The sequence below is a fragment of the Rhinolophus sinicus genome, linkage group LG02 (assembly GCF_036562045.2).
Source record: "Rhinolophus sinicus isolate RSC01 linkage group LG02, ASM3656204v1, whole genome shotgun sequence".
NCBI classification, from domain to species: Eukaryota; Metazoa; Chordata; class Mammalia; order Chiroptera; family Rhinolophidae; genus Rhinolophus; species Rhinolophus sinicus.
The window spans coordinates 195618885-195631418 of NC_133752.1; the positions used below are offsets into that span (position 1 = coordinate 195618885).

The 12534-nt window shown below is 52.1% G+C and overlaps 1 protein-coding gene across 3 annotated transcripts; it reads right to left on the reverse strand.

Moving 5' to 3' along the window:
- Positions 1–634: 634 nt before the first annotated feature.
- MCAT (malonyl-CoA-acyl carrier protein transacylase) lies at positions 635–10021 on the reverse strand. Of its 3 annotated transcripts, none has more exons than XR_012494169.1 (4): positions 8821–10021; positions 7640–7727; positions 4470–4746; positions 635–1209 (listed from the first exon to the last, which is right to left on the reverse strand). XR_012494169.1 is itself a non-coding variant. In XM_019715053.2 (4 exons), the coding sequence occupies exons 1-4, from the start codon at positions 9238–9240 to the stop codon at positions 787–789; spliced, it is 1218 nt and encodes a 405-aa protein (XP_019570612.2). In that variant the 5' UTR covers positions 9241–10001; the 3' UTR covers positions 635–786. The 3 variants fall into 3 exon arrangements, 2 of the variants coding, with proteins under 2 accessions (XP_019570612.2, XP_019570613.2); XM_019715053.2 differs by having other exon boundaries at positions 4470–4687; positions 8752–10001; XM_019715054.2 differs by having other exon boundaries at positions 4470–4687; positions 8821–9934.
- Between the last annotated feature and the right edge of the window lie 2513 nt (positions 10022–12534).

Consider the following 12534-nt stretch of genomic DNA (forward strand, 5'->3'; position numbering starts at 1 on the left):
TTGGCTCTGGTGTGGTGCAGACAGGATAAGCGCTGAGGGACAGGTCTCTGCCAGGCTAGGTTGGGGGCACACAGTAATCTCTGTCCCAAGGGATAATTTGGGGGTGGGGAGGAAACGCCCTTAGTGGTGTGGCCCTGCCCATGCCCCACCTACCTTGCTAAAGGACACTCATCTCCATCAGGGCAGAGGCCACCCACGCCCTGGCACACAGCAGACACTCAGTACTACCTGTTGGGTAAGGAAAGGGGACTGGGTCTCCGAACAGTTGATAGGGTGGGCAGGAGGGCTGCCAAGGCCGGCTGGGTCCTAAAGTCCTTTGGATTCAGTGACAAAGATCCTGGGGGTGGGTGTCTGCAGGCTTCAGGGCAGCAGAGCCCCTGGCACTGGCCTGCCTTATGGCCATGCTAGGGTGCCACATGGCAACAGACCAAGCCTTCCCCCTGCTCAGAAGGCACTTGTTTACCAGGCTGTTAACAGTCCCTGTTAGAGGCAGCCTGAGCCCGAGGGGAATGTGGGCTGCCCACATGGTAGGACTGGGAGACGCAGAGCAAGAACTCAGTCTCCACAGAACCATCACTCTGCATCTCTTCCCAGCACGCAGATGAGTTTCAAGGAGGAGAAATGGACTGTCGTGTAAAGAAATACTCTTTTATGTGGCATTAAAAGCCCTCTACAAACAGTCCCTCCCAATTCCTCGGAGAAGGAGGAGGCCCCATCGGAAGGCAGGGCAGGCTCAGGGCCGCTCCTGGGAGACAGGCCAGCCGGCCCCCTGGAGCACCCTCCTCCCTACGGGTCCGGGTCCTCACCCGCCTCCAGCACGTCCACGTGGCTGTAGGACTTCCAGGCCTGCAGGTTACAGCTCTTCAGGATGCTTCCCAGCTGCTTCCCAGGTCCCACCTCAAAAGTTCTGGGGAACTCGGTGCCCTTCTTCCTCTCGTACATGGCGTGCATCGTCTGCTCCCACTTCACCGGGGACACCACCTGCTGCACCAGCCGCTTCTGGATGTACTTTGGATGCGTGTACCGATTCCCGTCGACATTGGAGTGGACGGACACCAGAGGCTTCTTGACGTCTATTGCCTTTAAAACCTGTGCCAGGGGCTCCACAGCTGGCTCCATGAGGCGGGTGTGGAACCCGCCGCTAACCGGCAGCATCTTGGTGCGTCTGAAGTGATACTTAGAGGAGTTCCGCTGGAGAAACTGCAGAGCCTGGAAGAAGAAGGGAGGGTTAAGCCAAGCAAATCCGAGGGGAAGACAGGCAGGTCACTGCTGGCACCACTGCTCCTGTGCACAGCATTTCATCCTGTAAACAATGTCAGCGTCCCATAGGGGATCTGATCATTCACATGTTCCCTGGGGCAGGTGACCAGTGTGGCTGGAAGACATGAGGCTGGAAACAGAGGTGTGTGGTGGTGGGTTCTGGGTCCCACCTGTCATTCACTAGCTTGGTGGCCCCAGGCAAATCACTCAACCTCTGAACTATTAAAAGAGCACAATGTCATCTACTTCACAAGGTTGCTGGGAGGTGATCAGATAGGAGGTGTAAGGAGGTGTGAAAGCGTCTGTGTCTAATGAGTGTTAGTTTTCAATCAGTCCTGTTACCCTCAATTTTTTTTTTTTTTTAATTGGGGAAGGGGAACAGGACCTTATTGGGGAACAGTGTGTACTTCCAGGACTTTTCCAAGTCAAGTTGTTGTCCTTTCAATCTTAGTTGTGGAGGGCGCAGCTCAGCTCCAGGTCCAGTTGCTGCTGTTAGTTGCAGGGGGCACAGCCCACCATCCCTTGTGGGAGTTGAGGAGTCCAACCTGCAACCTTGTGGTTGAGAGCCCGCGCTGCAACCAACTGAGCCATCTGGCCACCCGGAGCTGAGCGGCAGCTCATTAACTTCATTCTAGTTGCTGAGGGCGCAGCTCGCTGGCCCATATGGGAATCGAACGGGCAGCGCCGTTGCCCAGAGCTCGCACTCTAACCAACTGAGCCACCGGCCCACCCCTCAATTTTTAGTAAGCCTGTTTTCATGTTACTATTTACATAACCTTCAACATGAAAATTCAGGGGACTCCAAGCCTCGTTTCACAGTACAGGGTCTTCCCCATCAGAACCCCCTCATCTGGGGTTTCTCCAGGGAACAGCTCTCTCCCCGAAGCCAAAGCCTTCCCCTGAAGGGCCTCTGGGGCTAACAGGCCCAAACGGGGAACTGCAAACGACATCATTTGTAAGTATCTTTAAAATAGTAGATATTCTTAGGGGACCCTGTGCCCTCAGGACACAACCCGGGGCCTGCCACCACTGGGACCTGCTGAAGGGCTACCTGTGCCCTAAACTGCCTGCCCTGTCCTGTAACCTGACACCATCCACAGCCTCCTCAGAGGCTGGCCCAGCTGCTCCCTGGAAGACTTAAGCCTTAGAGGTCACAGCAGCTGCACAACCTCAGGCAGTGTTACTTCACCTCTCATGCCCCAGCTTCCTCATCTATAAAATGGGCTAACAATAGTCACAAAGCTATGGTACAGAGAACTATGCTTGGCATACAAGTGCTATATGAGGGTTAGCAATTATCTGACATGCTAAGCCCATCCGTGTCCACTGGAAAAAATATCACAAGGTAGCCATCTGCCCCCACAGTGCAGGAGGGATGTTTCTGGTGGCATGGTGCTGCTTCGTCCATCTCAGGGAGCCCCACCCTGCAGGTGGTGACCCTGCTGCCCAGGCAGGCCGTGGTTCCTCCTGTCTGTCCTCGGCCCTGGGTCCCAGTGTTCCACACGGAGGCTGCTCCAGCAGCCTGAACCTTGGGACAAAAGCCAAGTGGAACAGAGCCCAGCACAGCGAACCCTACCAGGAATGGGGACCTCACTCATGAACCACGCCTGTGGGAGCCCCTGAGGGGTCCTGATGGGCCTGGCGCCTCATTCACATCCATGCCCATCTCACGGAGCGACATGCCCCAGCAGCCTCTCTGAAGAGGCCTGTTGGGCCGCACAGCCCAAGCCCTCCCCACTGTGCCGGGACACTTGTGATTGCCGGCCTCTACGTGAATGGCTTCTCGGTGGCACTTCTGCATCATTTCAGCGGTCTCCAAGTGCTCCCGTGTCGTCTCCAGACTCAGCCCACTCAACCCCAGCTTGGCCACTGCCTGAGGCAGGGTCCAGCCACCTCCTCTGGCCCTCAGCTCACGCACTGGTCTAGCAGAGCCCAAGGAGTCTCTCACATCAGTTGTTGGAATGGGGCTCCCCTGCTCACGGGGACCCCTGCCCTCATTGAGCTCTTTGCTGTGGCACTTCCAACAGCACCAAACGGCCAAACCTGGGTGCCGGGGACTCATCATCCGGACCGGATGCCCACCTGTTTGGGAGCCTGAGGGAGATTCCTGCCGTGGATGGGGGCCCTCCTGGCCCACTTCTGGGCTTTGTTCCAAGGCTGTTAGTGGGAATGAGCAGCCAGCTGCACGGTGAACTTGGGGGACACCGTAACTGAGCCTCTCATCATCTCAGGACTGTCCCTGGCGGGACCCGTCGGCTGTCACTCACTCCAAGGAGACTGACAAGGTCACCTGGCACACCAGCACGGCCTTAAAGGGAGGATAAACTGAGTGCAGTGGAGCGGAGGACACGGACAGACATTCCAAAGGGGGACAGACTTGAGTTCCAATTCTGCCTCCACCGTCTTAAGTATCTGCCTCTCGGCCCATGTGTGAGATATGAAGACTCCTTTCAGAGCACAGGACTGGCTGTGCAGACTAGATGAGACGAGGCGTGTGGCAGTGCCGGCAGCCAGCCCCTCGCTCAGGTTCCTGTCTGCCCTCAGCACGCCCTGAGCCAGGCACAGCACAGAGCTGCCCTTTCCATTGGGCACTCCCTGCCTCTCTGCTGGGGACGCCCCGCCCTTGGTGCCACTTCCTCACGTCCACTGGTAGTCAGCCCAACCCTGACTGTGCCCCGAAACCGGGGCTCATCGGTTCACAGCTGGCCTTCCTTTGATGGCAGGAACCCTGGCTTGTCAGTCACATGTGCCCTCGGACCCTCGTAGGCGCTGCTCAAGAAATGATGTCTGGGGAAGCGTGAATGGAAGGAAGGCCAGAAGGAAAGGAGATTAACTCAGTGCAGAAACAGACATCTCAGAACAAGCAGGGTGGAATAACCCCGTAGGAAATGGCTCTCCTCACTCTAAGGAAGCAACCAGATCAGAGGCTGCCCAGAATGTTCTACAGGAAGGCCCTGGAGATCACCTGATCCAGCCCTTTGCGTTCCAGGTGGGTGGGGCGATTTGCCCCAGGTCCCTGCCTGTACGTGGTAAAGTGGGGACAGTACCCTAGCCTCCTGCCTCCCTCTGCAGTACTCGCTCCACCACACACTCCCCAAAGACCGCGGCTCGGCAGAGCACCCATGACACTCCTGGGGCTCACAGGTGTGGAACAATCCCAACTTCCGTACAGGCCTGGGGCCCGGGAAGGCTGTTCCGGCAACACCAACCTCCAGGTGGCCTGAGATCACCCTGCAATCTGGGAAGAGGTAGTTGGCCACTTCACACACGGGCTGCTCTATGCCCAAGGTCTTGCAGTGCTCCCGGGCTTCCAAACAGGCAAGGGTGAACCTGGACTGAGGCCGGCCGAGGACAGACAACATCCCACTGGGCACAGCTTCCGAGGCTTCCTGCATGGCCTCTGCTCGGATCTTCACCGCATACAAACCTATCCAGAGAGAAGTGCATTTGGAACAATCAGGACACAGAATGGAGGGATGCCCAGACCTGAAAGACAAAGCATAAATTCCATGCTGCGTGCTGGAGACACTGGTACTGGCACGCATCACCAGGCCACACGCCAGGGTTCTGTGTCTGACCCACCACCACCACGCAGGGTGCTGTCCTTGGCACAACACGAATGAACCCACGGAGCTTCCTGCCTTAAGCTGGCTTGGTGTAGCGCTGGGCCAGGGGTGATTTTTGCCCCCAGGGCACTGGGACATTTTCTGATTGTCACACCTGGGGTGGGGGGGTGCCATACTAGCATCTGGTGGGTAGAGGCCAGGGATGCTATTAACATGCAAAACACCCTATAAACAAAGAATTAGCTGGTCCAAAATGTTCACAGCGCCGCTGTTGAGAAACCTTGGTGTAGGGTAAAAAAAACAGACTTTTGGGCTACATTGCTCTGGGCAAGTCTTGACTTCCTTCCAGGTCAAATTTTTAATTAGTAAAATGAGGATAACAGTATCTAATCTGCTTGGATTGTTTCGGAAAGTGGGAGTTATAGTAATTCATTATTTAAGAGAAATCATGCTGAAGAGGGAAAACAAGAGCCTTCAGTATTTGGAATGACATACAAACTACAAACAATTACATGAATTTCAATAACATAATTATAAATCAAGCATTACCGCCCTCCCTTAGAGCTGGAGAACCTGACACTACCAAGGCAGGTGAACTAAAATGCAGGGATCCTGTGTTCAGTGTGGCTCAAGTGCAAGGTGAGAGGACAGGGCTGCACCCAGGTAAGCAGCGCCAATGATGATGGTGTAAGAATGGCCTGAAACCACTGGACACCCACCATCCTGGGCTTCATCTTGTCCCTGGGAGGGTGGGGGACGACCAGACCAAGGAGAGGTGAGGGGGCCAGTCCTGGGTTTGATGGGATAACAAAGAAGGTCTGAGGAACAAATACTGCACCTTTCTCTCAAACGCACCTTCACTCACTTGGCACGTTTCTATACGTGTTTGTAGTGGACTCTTAGCTCCCTCACACAAGCAGGAAATACATTAAGAGCCCGTGGAAGGAAGTAGAACACACAGGAATGTGGAGAGAGCATGTGGAGATCCTTCCATGCAGGCATTTGGTAAATAACTATGCAACATGTCAAGTGAAAAAACCAAACAGAATATATACATGCTATAATTCTGTGAATTATTTACACATAAAACTATGCATATAAAATAGTTTTATTAGGACGTGGAAATAACGAAACTTTTTTCACTTCCTTAATAGTGCTATAATGTTTTCTTTAAAACACTGAGGTGAAATTCACATGAAATATAACTAGTTTCTAGTACATATTTCGGTGGCATTTGTTGTATTCACGATGTTGTGTGACCACCAGCTCTCTCTAGTTTTAAACTTTCTGCCATAAAGCACCCCATACCCGCTAAGTGCAGTCAATCCCCATTTCTCCCTCCCTCCACCCCCAGTAACCACTGAGCTGTCGTTGCTATGGATTTGCATATTCTGGACATTTTATATAAAAGAGATCACACAAAATGTGACCTCTGTGTCTGGCTTCTTTCACTGAGAGTGTTTCTGGGGTTCATCCATGTTACAGAATGTGCCAGGACTTCATTCCTGAATGATATTCCATTACCTAGAGCCACATTTATTTATTCAGTCATCTCGTGATGGACATCTGGACTGTTTCCATCTTTTGGTTATTATGAATAACGCTGTTATAAACATTTGTGTACGAGTTTTTCGGTTTGGGCATATTTTTCATCTTCGGTAACCTCCAAGTACAACTTTTGGCTCATGTGGTAATTCTGTATTTCACTTTTTAAGGAACCACCAGTTTTCCACAGTGGCTGCACCATTTTACATTCTTACCAGCAATGTGTGAGGTTCGTTTTTCCACATCCTCACCAACACTTTATTTTTCTTTTTGTTGTTGTTTTAAACTAAAGTCACCCTGGTGGATGTGAAGTGCTATCTCATTGTGGTTTTGAGTAGCATTTCCCTAATCTTTAGTGATGTTGAACATCTTTTCATGTGCTTATTGGCCATTTGTGTATCTTTGGAGAAATAGCTATTCAAGTCCTTTGCCTTTATTTAACTATAAGCAAAAATGTTTAACTTTTAACTATGAATCAAACTTTTGAGAAGTGAAACTGATATGGCTCAATCAAACATTCATTTACTCTTTTTCATTCAATGAATATCTATCGGGCATCTACCAGGTGATGAAGGATGCACAGGATAGTGGGAAAGATGGTGAAGCAAACAGATTCCATGCGATTACACAAAGAAACCCCTGAGGAACCCTTCAGGCTTAAAAGGGAATCAAGGTGAAGTCTAGTCCTTGGGTTCCAATGTCATCCCCATCCATATGCTCTTCTCTAGCTCCCCTGAGTGGGTCCAGAACTTTTTTACCCCCCTCTTCTCCCCCCCCCCCCCGCCCAACTCCGGTTCAAGCCGTTGTTTCTCAGTCTAGTTGCGTAGGACACAGCTCCCTGGCCCATGCTGGTGTTATGAGCCTTGCACTCCCCCCACTGAGACAGTTAGTCGCTGGTCATCGGTCGGCCGCTCACAACAGCTCACGGCAGCTCTCACCAGCTGCCAGACGCTGGCCGCTGGCCACCAGCCACTCATGGTAGCCCATGACAGCACACAGCAGCCGGTGGCAGCTCACACTGACCTCTAGCTGCTCACGGCAGCCCAGCTCCAGGGAGAGCCGTTGTTCACAATCTTAGCTGTAGAGGGTGCAGCTCACTGGTCCATATGGGAATCGAACCAGCGACCTCGGCTTCGGAGCACTGCACTCCAACCACCTGAGCCATCGGGGCCGGCCCCAGAATTATTTTTGGCAGTGTCCCTTATCCCCAGTGAGCCCAGCAAGTCAACACCCCTGTACAAAACAAAACAAAGCCCCTTTCTGTGTACCTTCAGAAAACTCCATGGCTCCGGCAAACACTAGGGCTGCAAATTCTCCCACACTGAATCCAGCAGCAGCAACACAGTTCTCAATAACCTGTGGTGACAGATGTAGAACGTGAGGCCATGTTCGCAGGAGAGCTCAGTCTGGGACTCAGCACTTGAGCGCGGGCAGCGGCTCAGTGTTCAATGGCTCAGGGAGCCAGTTTCGGCTGGCCTGGTGCTCCAGCTACAGGAGGACACAGAGAAGTGGCCTTGACAATCACTGATCCAGCCCCTCTACTGGCAAGGCAAGTGAAAGCCTGCTGACTGACGAGAGCAAAAGCTGTGACTCCATCTCAGGCCCCTGGATTCTCCTGCCTCTGCCCTGGAGCCGCCTCTCAGGCCCATGAGGAGCCAGAGGGAGGAGCTAAGCATAGAAGCTAAAAGTATGACTTTCAGAGTCACAGAGTTGGACTTGACCCTAACCTCTTTGAGCCTCAGTTATCTCATCTGTGAAATGGGGAAAGAGCAGGACCTACCTCACAGGGCTGCTGAGAGAATTACATGAAAAGTGTCTCTAAAGTGCTCAGCACAAACCTGGCCCAGGGCAAGCACTCAATGAATGTTGTTATCACAACTCCACCGGACCACTTTCTCTGAGTCTCCTTTCCTCGTCCACAAAATGAGAGTATTTACCTCACAAGGCTGTTGTGAGGATGAAATGGAGTAAAGGGTTTAAAGTACTAGCTTAACACTGTCTTGATATTATTAAATAATAACAGCAATAGATTCACACCTTCAAGTGAAGTGACATTCTCAGATGTCATCTTCTCGATGATCATTTAAGGATATTTAATCCTTCTAAAGTCATTTAGTAATTAATTATATTATTAAGGATCATTAAAATCGCAACCCGGCCCTTGACTCCTCGGCCTCTTCCCCTGCTCTCTTCCTTCCTCCAACACGTCTCATCTTTAACAGACTACGGAAATTACCTAGTGCATTTATTCTTTCTTATCTGTCTCCCTCCCCGAGGGCAGGGGTCCTCGGTTTGTTCATGGCTGTAAGCCCCGCGCCTAGAACAGTGCCTGACAGTGGGGCCTCGGCAAGACTCAGAGCAATGGGTCACGTGGGCGCACCGCGTCCTGGCAGGTAGGAGCCTCGGGCAGGGCCCGTCTTCCCGGCCTGTAAGGGTCCTCGGGCCTCACCGCGGGTTGCAGGTGATGCAGTTTCTCGACGGCGGCCAGCGAAGCCACGAAGACGGCCGGCTGGCAGTGCGCGGTGCGGTCCAGGGCCTCCTGCGGCCCGTGCAGGCTCAGCTCCAGCAGGTCATAGCCCAGCACGCGCCGGGCGGCGGCGTAGAGCTCGCGGACGCGCGGGTAGCGGAGCAGACCGCGGCCCATGCCCACCACCTGGCTGCCCTGGCCCGGGAAGAGCAGCACCGAGGACTGACTAGGCAGCCGCCGGGCCGCCGCTTCCCGAGGCCCTTCCTCCGTCGCCGCTGCATCTCGCAGCAGCTCCGCCACGTCCACTGCGCCTGGCGGAGGTACCCGGAAGTTCGAGGCGCCGCGGCAGCCGCTCGCACCCCATCCCCAGGCCCTTACCGCCCGCGCGACCCGGACGCTCATGGTGAGGAACCTGCCCCGCGCGCGATACCGGGGCGACCGAGGCCCGACTGCGGCGGCGCGGTCCTTGACGCATTTCCTCCCGGGCGGGCCCGGGCACCCGGGGGTGGGAAGAAAGGTTCCGCCGTTAGGATCCGTCCGGCCTCCAGGATCTTTCACTGCTGCATGCTGAGGGTCCACGGTGACACAGGGGGTTACTTAAACCTCCACAGGGAAGAATAAAACACGACACCGCACCACAATGAGCCCTCAAACACATATATTGAATAAACAGTGCAACGCAATGTAATAGTCACTCTATATCTAGCACGTGAAAAGTCCTTGAAACGCTTCCACATTCTCGTAGGACACTTGATTATACCGACCACACTGGGTGGTAAGCAAGATAACAGCTCTCTTCAATAATGTTTCCTACAAACCAGGCCCGATGCACGGCACATAATAAACACCCACTAATAAATATTTGTTCCGTTGAACGAAGCCCTGGATCTCTTTCAGACATTAGCTTATTTAATTCCTCGCAGCAACACTATGATGGATAGGTGCTATTATTATCCTTCTGGGTAAGCAGACAAAGGCTCTAAGATTGAGTTGACAGGCGGTTAACGACAGAAGGGGGGTTAGAAATTGGGGTTCTCCGTCTTTTGAGCAGAGGTGTGAGGCTGGGTTAGAGTCTAACTCTGACCTTACCCCTAACCAACACCCCCTTCCCTTCTGCTCCTCTCTCATTTCCTACCAGCCTCTTCTAAGGAGCCCAGGACAGACAGACAGACAGACAGACAGACACACACACACACTTTTTCTCTTACTACACATCTCATAATGAGAAAGATCAAGGTAGAATCACATCAGCAAATCTACTTCAGTGAGCTTTTCATAAGAAAAGAATTAAACGAGCAAACACCTTATTCTCAGGACATCATAGCAGCCTTGCTTTTGACAAGGAAAAAGTGGAAATAAACTGCCTGTGCAACTAGAGGAGATTAGTTAAATGAATTATGACAAATCTCCACAGTGCTGTGGTCATAAAAGATATGGAGGCGAGTTTCCGGTTAAGACATGAATGGAGCACGCTGCCTCCAGAAGCCCATTAATCCACAGTAAAGGGGTATTTTAAAGACATAAATCCACCAGGACAGGGAGAACAGGAAAGGGGGACCCAGCAATAGAACCTCTGGAAGCTGGAAAGCAGGTAGACTGGTATTACCTGACTAGCAGACCCCAGACAGCCAGATCCCTCCCAGCATTGGGGAAAGCTGAGAACCAACCCTTATTCATACAACAGAATCCTCAAAAGCTTAGGAAGTGGCAGCATTAGCTGCTTCTAGATCTAAGGGTGCAAGAGAGCTGAAATAAAGAGAACTAGTTCAAGGTGCCTTTGAGGACCAGTTAGATCTTTAGATCTCCTCCCTGTCTCTAGCTTGTGGGTGATGCCCCTTTGCCATTCTGGCCAACATCTGTGGTTTAGCTTTGGGAAGGGCTGAACAGACTAGGGACAGCGGTGCATGTGGGTGTGCTGCCAAACATGTGGATACTGAATGCTGAATGCAGAGACTTCCTCCAGGGCTCTCCTCTACTGAGCTCCCAGACAACTCGTGCCTGACCCCTACCCTTCAGGTAAGTGACTAGAGGACCTTCCGGAATCTGACTAGTCCAAGAGGAAAATCCTAAAGATGTTGACAGTCCAGGAAGTTCCCATATGGCCCATCAAGTTCAACTTACAGTGAAGCTAAACCAACAATACCATCCACAGACTTATTTTCTTCTTTTCTTCTAACCATGAGCAGCCAGCCAAAGATTCCCCAAGGCACCCGAGGAAAGCCTCCTACAAGCAGAAACAAACAAACAAACAAACAAAACCGCATAGGATTCAGAGACTATAGAAAACTAACACTGATAGTTGAAAAGAGAAGACACTGCATTCATGAAAAAGGAACAGGAAGTTATATACGTTGAAGAAACCTCACAGAAGGTAAAGCAAAAAGGCAAAACATGAGGAGGAGAGAAAAGGAACATGAGAAGGAGAAAAAAGAAAATTAGAAAACCAGCCCAGGAGGTCCAGGATTCTGAGTAATAGGGTTTCCAGAAAGAGAAGTGAGAAAATGGAGGGAAGGAAATCATTAAAAAAAAATTTAATTTTTGGAAAATGAAGCATATGAGTTTGCTGTATGGAAGGGCCCCTACATGCTGGCACGATGGATGAAATTAAACCCCCTTAAAGGAATATCAGTGTGACATTTCAGGACTCTGGGGACAAACATCTTAAAATCTTCCAGGAAGAACAAAATAGGTTGCATACAACAGCTCAAAACACAGAATAGCTTCAACCTGCTCATGTCTTCATGACACCGAGGGACAAATGTCTCCAACTTTGAATTCCCACTCAGCCAAGCATCAATCAACCATGGGGGAGAATGTAAGATTTCAAAGTGATAGCTCCTGTGCAATCTTTCTAAAAAACTCCTGGAGTATGGGCTCACCACAAACATGGGGGGACCAAGAAAGGCATAGAGGTGTCATCCTGAAAATAAGTTAGCCAGCAGAGGGGTAAAGGGCATCCCCTGGCCAGTGTTGAAGAGGGATCCAGGATGACGTGTGCACAGGCGTGCAAGTAGTCAGCCCAGCTGGGAGCAGTGTGACTCCAGGGATGTCCTGAGGGCTGTCATCCCCGAGATGCCGGCTGTCACTGTGCTGCCTGTTTAAGAACCGAATCCCTGGTGAGCCCAGTCCAGATTCTTGCCCACACTTGGCCGGTCTTGATTGCGGGCTGATGAGATCCTGTTCTCCCCTCCATTGCTTGCTGCCTGGCTCAGCTGAGGACACTGGTTCCACCTCACAGAACTGTCCCCCCACTCCTGAGGTCTGAACACAGATGCAAGATGGTCTGAGCTCAGAAGCAAGAAGACAGAACAACTCACGCCTCTCACCATTTCCTGTCCAATGCCCCTGAAACAGCCCTGCCAGACATGCCTCCCCCTCAACCCTGCCCTCCTCCGACTGCCCCAGCAAGAGCTCTCCTTGTCAATGCTCAGGGAGGCTGAGGTCAGTGTGTACCCCCGAGGCTCAGTTCAGTTTTACCTGGTCTGGCCTTCATGCCCACTCTCTCCAGCCAGTGTGCTGCCCTTTCACCTCTCTGAGCACGTGAAGTGGTGTCAATCTGGGGAGTGGGAGGGTGTTTTCCCTGCCTCCCTGCTAATGAACTGAGGCTAGGGGCGGGGTTTGCTTGTGTTGTATTCTCCAGGATTCAGACCCGAGCTGGGCCCCCACGTACTCAATATACATATGTTCCTCGAGGTT

Excerpts from the sequence above, each read along its gene's own strand:
- MCAT (XM_019715053.2), bottom strand. The coding sequence starts at position 9,240 with ATGAGCGTCCGGGTCGCGCGGGCGGTAAGGGCCTGGGGATGGGGTGCG. Across the intron at positions 7,728-8,751 it reads CTCCTACCTGCCAGGACGCG|GTTATTGAGAACTGTGTTGC; the intron begins GTGCGCCCACGT and ends CTGTCACCACAG. Across the intron at positions 1,210-4,469 it reads TGATCTCAGGCCACCTGGAG|GCTCTGCAGTTTCTCCAGCG; the intron begins GTTGGTGTTGCC and ends TTCTTCTTCCAG.